Source organism: Macrobrachium nipponense, chromosome 37 (genome assembly GCF_015104395.2).
Source record: "Macrobrachium nipponense isolate FS-2020 chromosome 37, ASM1510439v2, whole genome shotgun sequence".
In the NCBI taxonomy this organism is placed as follows: Eukaryota; Metazoa; Arthropoda; class Malacostraca; order Decapoda; family Palaemonidae; genus Macrobrachium; species Macrobrachium nipponense.
Genome location: NC_061097.1, coordinates 54158725 through 54172598, shown reverse-complemented (window position 1 = coordinate 54172598; position 13874 = coordinate 54158725). Strand labels below are relative to the sequence as shown.

Here is a 13874-nt window from a genome sequence, read left to right as displayed (position 1 = left end):
CCACGTCGAGAGTGAACTTCTATCACCAGAAATACACATCTCTCACACCTCAATGGAATGGCCGAGAATCGAACCCGCGACCGTGAGAAGCAAACACCAAACCAACCACGCCACTGAGGCGCTTTATTAAAATTTAGTCAGAAGCTATAAAGGCGTCTAATAAAAGCCACACAATTTTTTCTCTTACTATGTTCATTGTTTTCAATAAAAATTGCACACAATTTTCATGTTTAATTAGTTCTATCAAAATCTGTGTTCTATGTGATTTTGATACCAAATAAAACAGAAATAAAAATCGCACATAATTGTCATGTTTAATAAAAAAAATTAAAACAGTTATATAAAAATCTGAGTTTTATGTAATTTTGATACCAAATAAAACACAGAAATAAAAATCGCACATTACTGATACTAAAATTCGTTTTATGTGATTTTTCAATCACATAAAATCTGCGTCATTGTGATTTTAATATCACATAAAACAGATATATGGTCTAGCAAAGCAGGTTCAAAACAACAGAAAATACAACTCATCGTACAAAAACACAAATCGAGAAAACAAAATGAAATATTTTCTTATAAAACAGTGTTGCCAACCATCTAAGCGCTCTTCACCCTCCCTAAGGCACAGAAATTATCCTACTTTCACTGTTATTTTACGCTATGCCCGGCCTTAAGATATAAATATCAATTAATATGTTGTTCATTGGTTACTTTTAAATAAAAATACAAGACAAGCATCTTGAAATTACCCTACTACTTTTGCTCAGATTTCGTGACATTACCCCGTTACCCTACAGACCCAGATTTGAGGCTGAATTACCCTATGCATAGGGTAATTACCCCACGGTTGGCAACACTGTTATAAAAGTATTTTGTTTCTTTTTTTTAAACGCAGTCACAGTCTTATCAACCATTTCTATGATGCTCATAAAAAGCATCGTATTTTGTGTCTTCAACCTCAGTAACGGTGACATAAATTGCTTCCAAATATCACAAGGTCACGTCCGTCACTTCGTCGTTCCTCTCGACGTCGTCCTGGGCCCTAGCGACGTGGTAGCGGCGGGCGACGCGACGAAGAGCACGCCTCTCTGTCACGCAGTCCCTCCGGAAATGGTGTGAGTGGAAGAGGATCACCATCAGCACCACCAGGATGCCAAGGGCGGCGCACACCTGAAGGCGGAAGGAATGACTGTTATATTCATTATCATTGCTATTATTATTAACGTTAAAGAAATATTGTCATAGCCTATTTCTTTTGTCTGGAATGCAAAGACAAGTGACATTGTCCTGACCTGTAGAAATTTTATTATTACCTATTATTATTTTTTTTATTTTTTTGCTCTATCACAGTCCTCCAATTCGACTGGGTGGTATTTATAGTGTGGGGTTCCGGGTTGCATCCTGCCTCCTTAGGAGTCCATCACTTTTCTTACTATGTGAGCCGTTTCTAGGATCACACTCTTCTGCATGAGTCCTGGAGCTACTTCAGCCTCTAGGTTTTCTAGATTCCTTTTCAGGGATCTTGGGATCGTGCCTAGTGCTCCTATGATTATGGATACGATTTCCACTGGCATATCCCATATCCTTTTAATTTCTATTTTCAGGTCTTGATACTTATCCATTTTTTCCTTTTCTCTTCAAATCTGGTGTCCCATTGATTATTATTATTATTATTATTATTATTATTATTATTATTATTATTATTATTATTATTATTATTATTATATTGAAGAAGGTCGTCTCTCAGACATATTTTTCAACGAAGTATTATTATTATTATTATTATTATTATTATTATTATTATTATTATAAAAACCCACAATTTTAATATATAATTGTGGATTTTTTTATAACAGATTGTTCTTCACGAGGCTGTGAATTTCTCAAACAGAAGTTTAAGGAGAACTGACATGTATCTGACCTATATTATTAATAATTAATAATAATTACTATTACTTTAATTCAACCACCGGAATACAAGATGATTGGCATTAATCTGACCTGTAATATGGGAGACATCACTAAATCGTCCGTCTCTCTGGTCAACGAGACTTGGGGGTCGACGCTCTCCAGGACGTGCGGGGCTAATCCAGCTACATCGACGCTAATCCCCCTTCCCGAATCGTCTCTGAAAGGGAGATTAAGTACCTTTATGAATGCACATGCCGACGCGACTGGCTGGCAAGTGCCCTTCTGTAGCCCAGGCCTGATGGGAATATACGAAAATAAGTTGGATGGATGAAAGAAACTTGATACAAGAGAAAGTGATTAACTGCCTCATGAACGATGTCGTATTGTTCAGCCAGGGAAAACGAAAGCGTTGGGAGGATTCCAGGGCGTGGCAGTTGCGCCAGAAACCTGTCACCAAATAAGAGGATAACTGAATTACCATGGGTCGAATCTGGGAGAAAGTCGGCTGACGGGTGTTACGGGTCTTCTAGAGATTATATAGTCAGATGCTTTCGTCATCGGAAGAATGAATCGGTTACTAAATACGAGGAAATATTTCCAAGTGATTTGAATTAACTAATCAAATGGATAGACGGTACTTAGGACCAAAAAGTCCGTAAGAGTTGCATGGTGGGTATTCTCAATTTGTTGTTTTACAGTCACATACATAAGGGCACACATACATATATGCGTACATATGGAGAATGCAAGTAACTGGTGACTGAAAGCCCAGTAGTATTGCCGTTAAGGTCAAATGAATTTATTGCAAGGTTCAACATTTCAATCTTCTATGAAAATTTGGCAACACCACGACACGAATGAGACCTTACAGACCTTACAGACCTTACATCTTGTTCGGGTTGCCCCAGGTCCCTCAGTGTGAGGCACCTCTAATGTCTACCAGAGAGTTGCTAGTACATCTTCCGGTATATTTTGCATCTTCCAATCTTGGATGGTCTGGGATGCAGTTTAGATATTTGTCGAGCTTATTCTTAAACACATCTACGCTCACTCCTGATATATTCCTCATATGAGCTGGCAACGCATTGAATAGACGCTGCATTATCGATGCTGGTGCGTAGTGGATTAATGTCCTGTGTGCTTTCCTTATTTTTCCTGGTATAGTTTTGGGCATTATTAATCTACCTCTGCTTGCTCTTTCTGATATTTTTAGTTCCATGATATTTTCTGCTATTCCTTCTATCTGTTTCCATGCCTGAATTATCATGTAGCGTTCTCTTCTCCTTTCTAGACTATATAATTTTAAGGATTGTAGTCTTTCCCAGTAGTCAAGGTCTTTAACTTCTTCTATTCTAGTTGTAAAGGACCTTTGTACAATCTCTATTTGTGCAATATCCTTTTGATAGTGTGGGTACCATATCATATTGCAATATTCAAGTGGACTACGAACATATGTTTTATAAAGCATAATCATGTGTTCAGCTTTTCTTGTTTTGAAGTGCCGTAACAACATTCCCATTTTTGCTTTACATTTTGCCAACAGAATTGCTATTTGATCATTGCATAACATGTTCCTATTCATCATCACACCAAGGTCTTTAACTGCTTCCTTATTTGTGATTGTCTCATTATTAGGTCCCCTATATGCATATAGCTTTCTTTCTCTGTCTCCATAATTTATTGATTCAAATTTATCAGAGTTAAATACCATCCTATTTACCTCTGCCCAATCATATACTTTGTTAAGGTCTCTTTGTAGAGCGTTCCTATCTTCATCACAAGTAATTTCTCTACTTATTCTTGTGTCATCTGCGAAACTACTCACTACCGAATCCTTAACATTACTGTCTATGTCTTCAATCATAATAACAAACAGTATTGCAGCTAACACCGTACCTTGCGGCACACCGGATATTACCTTGGCTTCATCCGATTTCTCGTCGTTTGCAATAACTATCTGTTTTCTGTTGTGTAAAAATTTTTTTAACCATCTTCCTACTTTATCCACGATATTATGTTTTCTAATTTTCTTCGCTAATATATTATGGTCTACTTTGTCAAAAGCTTTTGCAAAGTCTAAATAAACCACATCTGTTTCATTTCCGCTTTTCATATTTTTGAATATGTTCTCACGGTGGACTAACAGTTGGGTTTGTGTACTTTTTCCGGGTACGAAACCATGTTGTCCTTTATTAAACAAATTATTTTTTATTAAATGTTTCATAATATTTTTCTTCATTACCCTTTCATACACTTTCATAATATGTGATGTTAGACTCACAGGCCTATAATTTACTTGCCTCTAGTCTTGATCCACTTTTGAAAGTAGGGGTAATATATGCTAATTTGTGCTCATCATAAATCTTGCCTGTATCTACACTTTGTCTTAATAATATTGCAAGTGGCTTTGCGATAGAATGAACTACTTTCTTTAACAAAATAGCAGGCACTCCATCCGGCCCTGCAGCAGCTCCATTTTTAATTTCATTAATAGCCTATACAATATCAGCTTCATTAATATCTATGTCAGCTAAATATTCACTATTTTCATCCCTTACTTCTATATCATTATCTTCATTATCTATTCTAGGGGTGAATTCTCTCTTATATCGTTCTGCCAATATGTTGCAAATTTCCTTTTTTTCATTCGTTAATCTCCCTTCAATTCTTAGAGGGCCTATTTCTATTCTTCTTTTATTCATCCTCTTCGCATATGAGTATAATAGTTTGGGATTTTGCTTGATATTTAATAGGGTTTTTCTTCCAAGTCCCGTTTTTCATTTTCTTTTGATTGTATAATCTTTTGTTCTGCATTTTCTATCTTACTTTTTAGTTCTATAACTTTCCATGCATTTTTTTCTTTTGCAAGACCTTTTTTCCACTTTCTGATTTTCTGGAACAAGATCCTTCTGTCTCTAGGTATGCATGACTGATGTTTACTTTTCTTCTTCGGTATATATTTATCCACTATTTTCTCTAATATATATATCTCCGTATTTACCTTTATGTCATCACTTACGAAAATGTTATCCCAATCTTTGTTTAATTCTTCATTTATTTCTGACCATTTTATATTTTTACTGTAGAAGTTGTATTTTCCATATCCTTCCCACTTTTTCATTTCTTGCTTATCTCTGTTTTCACTTGCTTTGGAATGGACTGTTAATTCTATGACATTATGGTCTGAAATACTCGCATTATAAACTATTATTTCTTTAACATAATTCATCTCGTTCACAAATACTAGGTCTAAAGTATTTTCCTTTCTTGTTGGCAGGTGATTTATTTGTTGAATGTTGTATTCTAGTAGCATATCTAATAGCTTTTCGAATTGCCTCTTATCTTCTGCACTACTATTACTCTCTTTTTTATATGTATAAGTACATCCACAATCTCCTATTCGTTCTTTCCAGTCTACGAAAGGAAAGTTGAAGTCTCCAGATAGGAGAATAGTCCAGTCCTTATGATTTCTACATATATCATCCAATTTTTCTATTATTAAGTCAAACTCTTTAGTATTAGGAGGTCTATATATTACTATGTTCATTAATTTTTCAGATTCAAATTCTACCGCTATTAGTTCACATTCTGAGTTACTATATTTCTCATATATTTTTTTCCTTGTTTTTGTCTTTCCCATATATTGCGGTTCCCCCTTGATTCCTATTTTTTCTATCTGATCTATAAGTTTGGAACCCTTTTATTTGATCATCATTCCCAGTCTCTTGGGAATACCAGGTTTCACTTATATTCATTATATCTATTTTCTTTTCAATTTGGGTTAGTTCTTCTAAGTACTCTATTTTTCTTTTTGAGTTACTCGTAACTAAACCCTGCGCATTCATCACTATGATGGTTTGCGTGTTTTCTCCTTCATTTAATATTGGTAATAATAAGGATTTTCCCATGTCTCTTTCCTGTTCTGGTATGTTGTTCTTTTTTTCATTTCCAGAAATTCTGACATTAAAAATCCAACTTTTCCATAATATTTGTTCTTCCTTCATCATAATTATTCATTTTGTGTCTGAATCTGCAATTTTCTCCATATCTGCAATATCCTCTTGCATAATAAAAACAGTTATTATCTCTTGAGTAGAATCTTGGAGCTGATGCATTGAAATTTTTTGCTGACACCTCTGCATATCTCGTTGATGGCTTGCTTTTTTCTTTTACCTGATATTCTTCATTCCTCTCTTTATTTTTTTCTTTCTTATTTTGGTTTTTATTACTTGATTGGTTATTTATTTGATTATTTTTCATGGCTACAGGGTGCATATATTTACATTTTTTGTCGAACTTACATCCTTTTCCTTCTTTTAGGTTTTTGCATATTTTTGGATGTAGATCTCTGCAATCATCCTCATAGCCATCTAGGTATGCACATTTACCATATATTTCATAGTTGTGACATACCTTAGGATGTTTGTAGTAACATTTTTCTCCAAATCTGCAATTCCCTCTTTTCAAAAGGTTGCAGACTTTGTCTTTTTTGTATATTTTTTCCTCTTTCCCGTCATTGTGTAGATCTGGGTAGAGCCTCTTCGGCATTTTCTTTTGTGTTGTCATATCGTAATTTATTTCTTCGTAGGTATGCTGCTTTATAGCCTCATATGTAGTATCAATGAGTATCTCTGCATCCATACTTTTATCTTGTTCTTTGTTTTCCTTATTTTTTTCTGTCATTTCATTTTTGTTTACTTCTCTTCCGTTTTCCTCTTCTTCTTTTTCTTCTTCTTCTTCCTCTTCCTCTTCTTCTTCATCCTCAACTATTTGTACATTCAATCTTGATTTAATAACATTGTCTATCCATGGTAGACATGTTGAGCAAAAAATTCTTGTGTCTTTTCTCATATCTTGCATTACCTCAGCACATTGTGGATGGGTCGGAATGTTGCATGCAGCACATTTTCTGATTAGGTTTTGTGGATTAACTATGCTATACCACACCTTACACAGTTTACATGCTTTTGGCATTCTTTTTCCTAATGCATCAATTAGGATATTCACAAGATTCACCTTATTCATTTTCTTTGTCGGAATATGTTGGTTTATGTATATTTTCTTTATGAGTCTCTTGACCACTTGGATTATATTTGGAACTTCTTCAATTATTTTCAAGATGTTTTCATTTGATTTGTTCCAGTTTGAAGGATTGTATCCTTCTAATATATCTATGAATGCTTTTGTATCTTTTTGGTTAGGACTGTTGCTGATTTCATAGATCAGAAATGCCAGTTCCCTTCCTGCTACCTCATCGTATTGTGAATCTGCCAAGCAAGCTAAATCTCGCCATTTTTTTCCGCAGTTGGAACTTACTGCCATCTTGTTCTGATTTACAGTATTTCACTTGATAAACTAACTTAGAAGACGCTTTATCCTACTATTTTCACACTAATCTTATCACCGATAGTTCACGAACACTTCTAGATATTTCTCAAATTCTAGACGTTTGTTAAACTTGTGATATCTGTTGATTAATCTGACTTCGCGCAGGAACGTCTCACCAAGCAAGATGACTACTACGAGAGAGAGAGAGAGAGAGAGAGAGAGAGAGAGAGAGAGAGAGAGAGAGAGAGTTCTATTAATTTCTCTAAATATAAAAGCGTTTTCTTGTACATATCCAATATTTCTCTACCTCCCCCCCCCAAAAAAAAAAACAGCGGGTCAGTCGACCCAATGTCCCAATCTAGCCCAGAACGACGATGAATACTAATGGAGGAAACAGAAGCAGAAGAAAGTTCCAAAGCTAGGGAGTGAGAGACAAAAAAAAGGGGGGCGGTGTGTGTGTGTGGGGGGGGGGGGGGGCGTCAGTCACAGCTTCCTTACCTAAAACTCGGAACTTCGGGTGGGGACCCTCCTCCGCCTCCTCCTCCTCCTCCTCCTCCCCCGTAAAGGACAGCCCGAAGGGCATCGTAGAACCTCTGGGTGGCGTTCACGATCGCGTTCCCGCCGCGGTCGCCCGCGGACGGCAGGTCGCTGTGGTGACCCAAGACGGGCGTCGGGTTGATGTAGTGGATCTGCCGGACGCTCTCGCCGAAGGTCAGGTCATCATCGACGAGGTTGCTGGTTTCGTTTCGGGTGGTGTCGTCGTCCCAGGGTGGGACTACCGAGATCGTGGGGAGGATGGTGTAGCGTGCGCCGTCCTGTGAGGTGAGGTGAGAAGTCAATTGACAAAGGGAATGAATTTGTAATAGATGAATAAAAGGAATGAACTGGAATCTCAAATTCCGGCTAGAATGCAGAGGAGGCGTGACTTACCAGGTCAGGGCACGGTGTCCTAGGTTAGGTTAGGTTGAAGTCAGTCTGGCTAAGTCATGCTCCCTCTGAAATACCTACTAGGCCTATGTAAGCCTGATCCCTCACTGCACTCGCTCCAGTAAGCCAAAGGCCAAGCGCTGAGACTTACGAGGTCATTCAACGCTGAAAATAATTGTTAAGAGAGCGTGGGAGGTACGATAGAAGGAAATGAATATGAACGGAGAGTCAGTAAAGGAACGAAAGGGATTGCAGCAAGGAGCCGATGGAATTCGGTTAATAGACAAATTTGAACTGATGAAATTTAGAGGTGGTACTACATGGGATAGCGAGAATCGTGGATTATGTACTCACTAGCGGTATTATAATGTAAATTTATACATACACATATATGTATTCATATGTACATATGTATTATATGTATAAAGAATACACACACACACACACACACACACACACATATATAATATATATATATATATATATATATATATATATATGTTTCAAAAATCTTTCAACTGCTACGTATTTTATTTACAAGTAACAGAGTATCCTACTGGTTTGGCATCAAAAGAGATGGAAGAGATAGACAGGTGACTTTTGTAAAAGCTACTGAAAAAAATGCTAGTAGCTTTACATGAAGTGTGTCTGTCGTATCACATTATATAATATACGTACATATTTGCTTCAGCATATCACTCACAGTATTATCTCTAATAATCCAATTTTTACATTTCCACCGGAACCGCTAGTGTGTATTATCACAGAGGTTCGCTAGACTAAAAAAAAAAAAAAAAAAACATACACACAAAATCAAACAAAGTACGCCTCACTTCCATCTAGGTTAAGGAGTTTTCCGTGAAACCAGGAGCGAATATTATAGGTTTATTATTACTACGAGTCAGAGTACCTTCCTCGTTTTCTCTTAAGTGTAGGAGCTATTTTTTTTTTTTTTTTGGCTTACTTTTGCGAGAAGTGTTGTGGTGTTACGTTCCACGGATCAGGTCTTACACTTCTTTTTAAATTCTTTTTACAGTTGTGAAAAAAAAGTGTATGGATACAGCGTATGTGTGTGTACTTTCCTATGGCACTCTTTAGGCCATTGGCAAGTCATTATATATTCATCCAGTTGATGGCAGATATTGTATCAAACTTTTATATCAAATCAATACGTAAATAATTTACGTATTTTATGTTAAACTTACGTTTTGAAAGGCCATGGTTCTCTTGCCTGGTACCTCCCGGTGTCTCTGGTGCGAAATAGGACGGACCCCCCAAAACAAAATAATTGTAGAACAAATAATAACGAGAGAACAAATACGTAACCAGCTGAAGTCCTTATACTCACCAGCCTGTGATTGGCGAGTCGCTGTCCCCACGGGTCGGGATCCGTGATCACTTGGGGCTCGTCCACAGCTTCGCCCCTGTGGTATCCTTGGGGTAACACGGAGTTGTAGGAGGGAGCGGTGCTTGAGGGCGGAACCACCATAGACTCACAGCAGAAGCGTAGGATCCCACTTAATTTCACCAGTAGGTTTTCGCCCTCCCAACGGGTCGCCATGTTGGATTTAGGAAGGATCAAGGAAGGTCTACGAATCTCAGAGGTTTACGGGAAGAAGAAGATGAAGGACGGGCAACAAGAATTGTTTGTCACTTTGTCAGGAGTCATTATTGTTTACTTTCTAGCGATTTTTTTCTCTTGGTAACTGTTTTTCAATCTAGTCGATCACTAAACAACGCATCGCTGATTGAAGTTACTGTAAACCCATCATCGGATTGTGTGTCAAGTTCGAACACATGTTTCGTCCACTGACTGGTCTGGCCTTCTCACCTCACTGCCATCTGTCAAATATTGGGCTGCATTGTCGAGAGAGGGCACTTATCACATTTCTTCACCCGATATAATGTTTCATAGACAATTGTTCTCAAAAAGAGAGGAATCTGCTTGAAAATATACACAATGGTCATTTATTATTACTCAGCAACAACCGAGAAACAATAATTAAACGGAATAAAACAGAGTATAGCGCTCAAAGGTAACATTACAATTTTGTTAGGTCTAAGTTTCAACGTTCATGATACAGGAAGGAAGGTTGTTTCTTCTTCAACAATGTTAAAGCTATGGAGTACATGAACACTGGCGCTGTAGAGAACAGAGAGAGAGAGAGAGACGAGAAGAGAGAAGAGAGAGAGAGAGAGAGAGAGAGAGAGAGAGAGAGAGAGAGAGAGAGAGAGAGATCATGCTTCATGTAACGCCTTACCTTCTCCAGGTAACGTAATTATTATTCGCCTTAAATGATACGAGCAATTACTCCTCTACCCTACACTGTATGGTTGAGGACCATATGGGCCACACTGACCTTCGACTGCTCTAGTACAGGAGATTTGAGTTACGTGTGACTTATTCGCGCTGCGCGAAATGGGAACACATAACAGATTATGAGTATATATCATCATGGGTAAACTGTATGTAGTACGTGTCTGCAACACACACACACACACACACACACACACACACATATATATATATATATATATATATATATATCTATATATATATATATATATATATATATATATATATATATATATATATATATATATATATATATATATATATATATTTACTGAGTTTATTCTTTAGCGGAAGGAATCTGTTTTACGAACTGAAAAATAATGATAAGAATGAAAGGTATTCCTGATGATAAAATGTAACCGTATGAAAAATGTTGAATATTAATATTCAAATAACACGCTCTCTTTTTTTTCTTCATGTTAAAGTTTAAAGTTAAATGAAGAGATCATAACAGTATGTCATAATTATATGATTAGTTTCTCAAAGTACCGTTGGGGCGACTCGTAATGAACTAGACTCATGACATAATTATGCTACAAAGGGTACGCTCTTCCAGTCCATCATCAGTATAAAATAAAATTAACACAATGTCCAGCAATGAAAAGGTGAAGTATTTTCTCACGAACAATTCCGAGCAAACGAACGGATTCTTAAAGAAGATCTTCAAACACGGATTTCCTAATTGTTTTCAGTCAACCGGGAGCAGCTGTGGAACGCGCGCTCATGCATGAGTAGTTTTCATTCTCGTTTGTTTAAAAACTCGACCTATATTTTACTTGAGAGCGAAGGAGATGATGACCTGTTTTTATGAGTGTGTATATGTGAGAGTGAATGAGTGTGTTGCTTTATACTATATAAAATATGTATATGTATATATATGTATGTACTATGTGTGAAAAATCCTATCCCTCGATAGAATGAGAAACCTACTGTACTTTTATGGTCCAATAAAAAAAAAAAGAACGAAGTCTTCAAGTAATGATAAAGAAATGAATCAATCTTACAGTAAGGATTTAAATAATAAAAGGAGAAAAACAACTGCATGCAGACTGCCGATGACTGGCCAACATAAAAATCCGTGGAGCAGTTGCCAGACATTTTACAACTCCGCAAAATTCGAGTAAACCGCAATGAATGACTGGAGGCAACGAGCTTACAATGGCTAACTGGTGTTATATATCTTTATGTGCATTTCTGAAGAGCACGGGAACCCAGATTATATAAAGTATAACTTCGTTACGGTCTCATTCGAGTGAAGAAGGTTATACTAGTCTCACTGGGTGGTTTCGGGGAGAAGTTTAGACCATCATTGCTCGGTGATTATTTCTTTAGCCTACTGTTGCAAAATAATAGCGGACACAAATGTTTTTTTTCTTCTTCTTTTTTTGTGGCACCTCAGTGTTAAGAGGACCTGCTTTGCCCTCTTGCTTTCCTTACAGTGTAGTTGTACACAGCCGATACTTGCTCAACTTAGTCAATAAGCTTTTATAATTTTCAATGAGAATGTGGTTACAGTTACTGCTGAATGCTTCCTTAAAACCGTCGAATCCTGTAGACGACCCTACCCTTTTATGACACATACCACTTTTATCTTGACTTTGCACGCCCTCTCACGTTTGCTGGATTCAGTGGACCTAACTTTCAAGCAGTACAGCTAAACCTTAGCCACTCCCCCCTCTCACCCCCCACCAAGATTTCAAATCTTGATGGTGGTAGGCCTATACTGAGAAGCTTTATCAGCAGTATATCAACACCCTTACCCATACTGGGCAAATTTGCAGGAGTACTGTACAGCAAATGCGGTTATAAACGAAAAGGAAAATGCAGAGAGAAAAGGAGGTCAGTATTATAGACCTACATTTCACTCGTCATGCCTGCCACACTCGTCCCTCTCCTAACCTGACAGCTTAAAGGGTTTCCGTCACCTGGAACGTCAGTTATTTTCATGCTAATAATAATAATAAAAAAAACATAACATTTGAGAAAAAACATAAACCTCGGCCTAATGGACTTGAATACGATCTACGGTATTACAAAACGTAGGTATCAGAGATGAGCCGAAATCAGTGGAAAGAGACAAGGAAGTTGAATGAAATTAAATATTCCATTATAAACACTATTAAAGCAAACAACTTGAGTTTATATCCACCGTATAATTATGTTGTGTATGTGTGTATCTGAGTGTGAGAAATCGATTACACCTTTAGGTTTGTACAGCAAAACTGGTTTTTGCACTGCGTGCGTAAGCTATACAGCATCACTTTACATGAAGTATTACAGTAGATACATTACACTAAAACCCAAATGTTTAGCCGATAATTTGTAAAATCTAGATGGTTCATTGTTAGTTAAGAAATCATATTTCTAACATGCGGTTTCGATGACTTCTGGTGATCGACACCAGCCTGATAACTAGTTGAGTGTTGATAAAGCATGTTTAGCTAATGTGTCCCCAGAGTTCTAGTCGTTCAGAAGTGAACGTTTTAGCAACATACATCAGTAACAAATAAAATGATAAGGACATTTGGGTATAAGTAGTACTACTCTTGCAAAGCGCGAAGAGAATGGAAATCCCTTTTCCAGCCACCCAACGTCTCAGGAGCATAGCCAGACACCAGACAATCGGCGCCATATGCTAAATATATAGATCACTTACGCTCAACCACCAGGAAACCACAGCTGTTTACTGCCTCTTATGGAGCATTTTCCAATGCACATTTCCCCTGACATTGACCGTAAGGAAAGAGAGAAGGAAAATAACACTACTGAGAAGACCACTCAGTCATTAATGATCATTAGTCCCTACCACTGGTGACTTGGTTTAAGATGACTGAAAACGATGGATCACTTTCTTCAGCTCCAGCAGATGCTATAGTGATTGAACCAGTGTTTACTATCATTAATTATCGGATGGAAAAGGTCCAGTCATCCATTGGTATCCAGCAGTCTTGACATTTTTCAAAAGATCTTTATGATGTAAAGTCCATTCAGAACGTGCGAGCCTGAAAGTGATTTAAGTCTACGGTTCATCTTCCAGCATCATTTATCAAAAGCTGTGGCCATGGGTCTTCAGTCATTCATTGGTACTCGTAAAGTTTTCAAGTAATTTAGGCCTAATGGCTTTGGTTTCATCAAGTACTGTCATCTGGTTCTCTTTATTCTAGAAAACCCGATGTTCTTTACTGGATGCTTGAATAATTAGTCTGAAGAAAGCACCATTGTGAAGATGGTGTTCAACCACCGTTATAAGTTAGCGTAAAGACTACAGTGAAAATTATACGAGATTTACTTGAACGTTGCGGTCACTGTGGCCTCGTACGTTGGAAGCACCTGAAAAGAAGCCATTGTC

At 37.3% G+C, this 13874-nt stretch overlaps 1 protein-coding gene across 1 annotated transcript in view; it reads right to left on the bottom strand.

Moving 5' to 3' along the window:
• Positions 1-219: 219 nt before the first annotated feature.
• The window catches only part of LOC135209261 (uncharacterized), a 16445-nt gene continuing 2790 nt past the window's right edge, over positions 220-13874 (bottom strand). Inside the window, exons 2-5 of the mRNA XM_064241966.1 lie at positions 9518-10110; positions 7741-8057; positions 2005-2131; positions 220-1173 (exon numbers count right to left, since the gene is read on the bottom strand). Of these exons, the coding sequence (XP_064098036.1) occupies positions 994-1173; positions 2005-2131; positions 7741-8057; positions 9518-9730 (837 nt within the window). The 5' untranslated portion in view covers positions 9731-10110 and the 3' untranslated portion in view covers positions 220-993. The remainder of the gene's footprint in view (positions 1174-2004; positions 2132-7740; positions 8058-9517; positions 10111-13874) is intronic.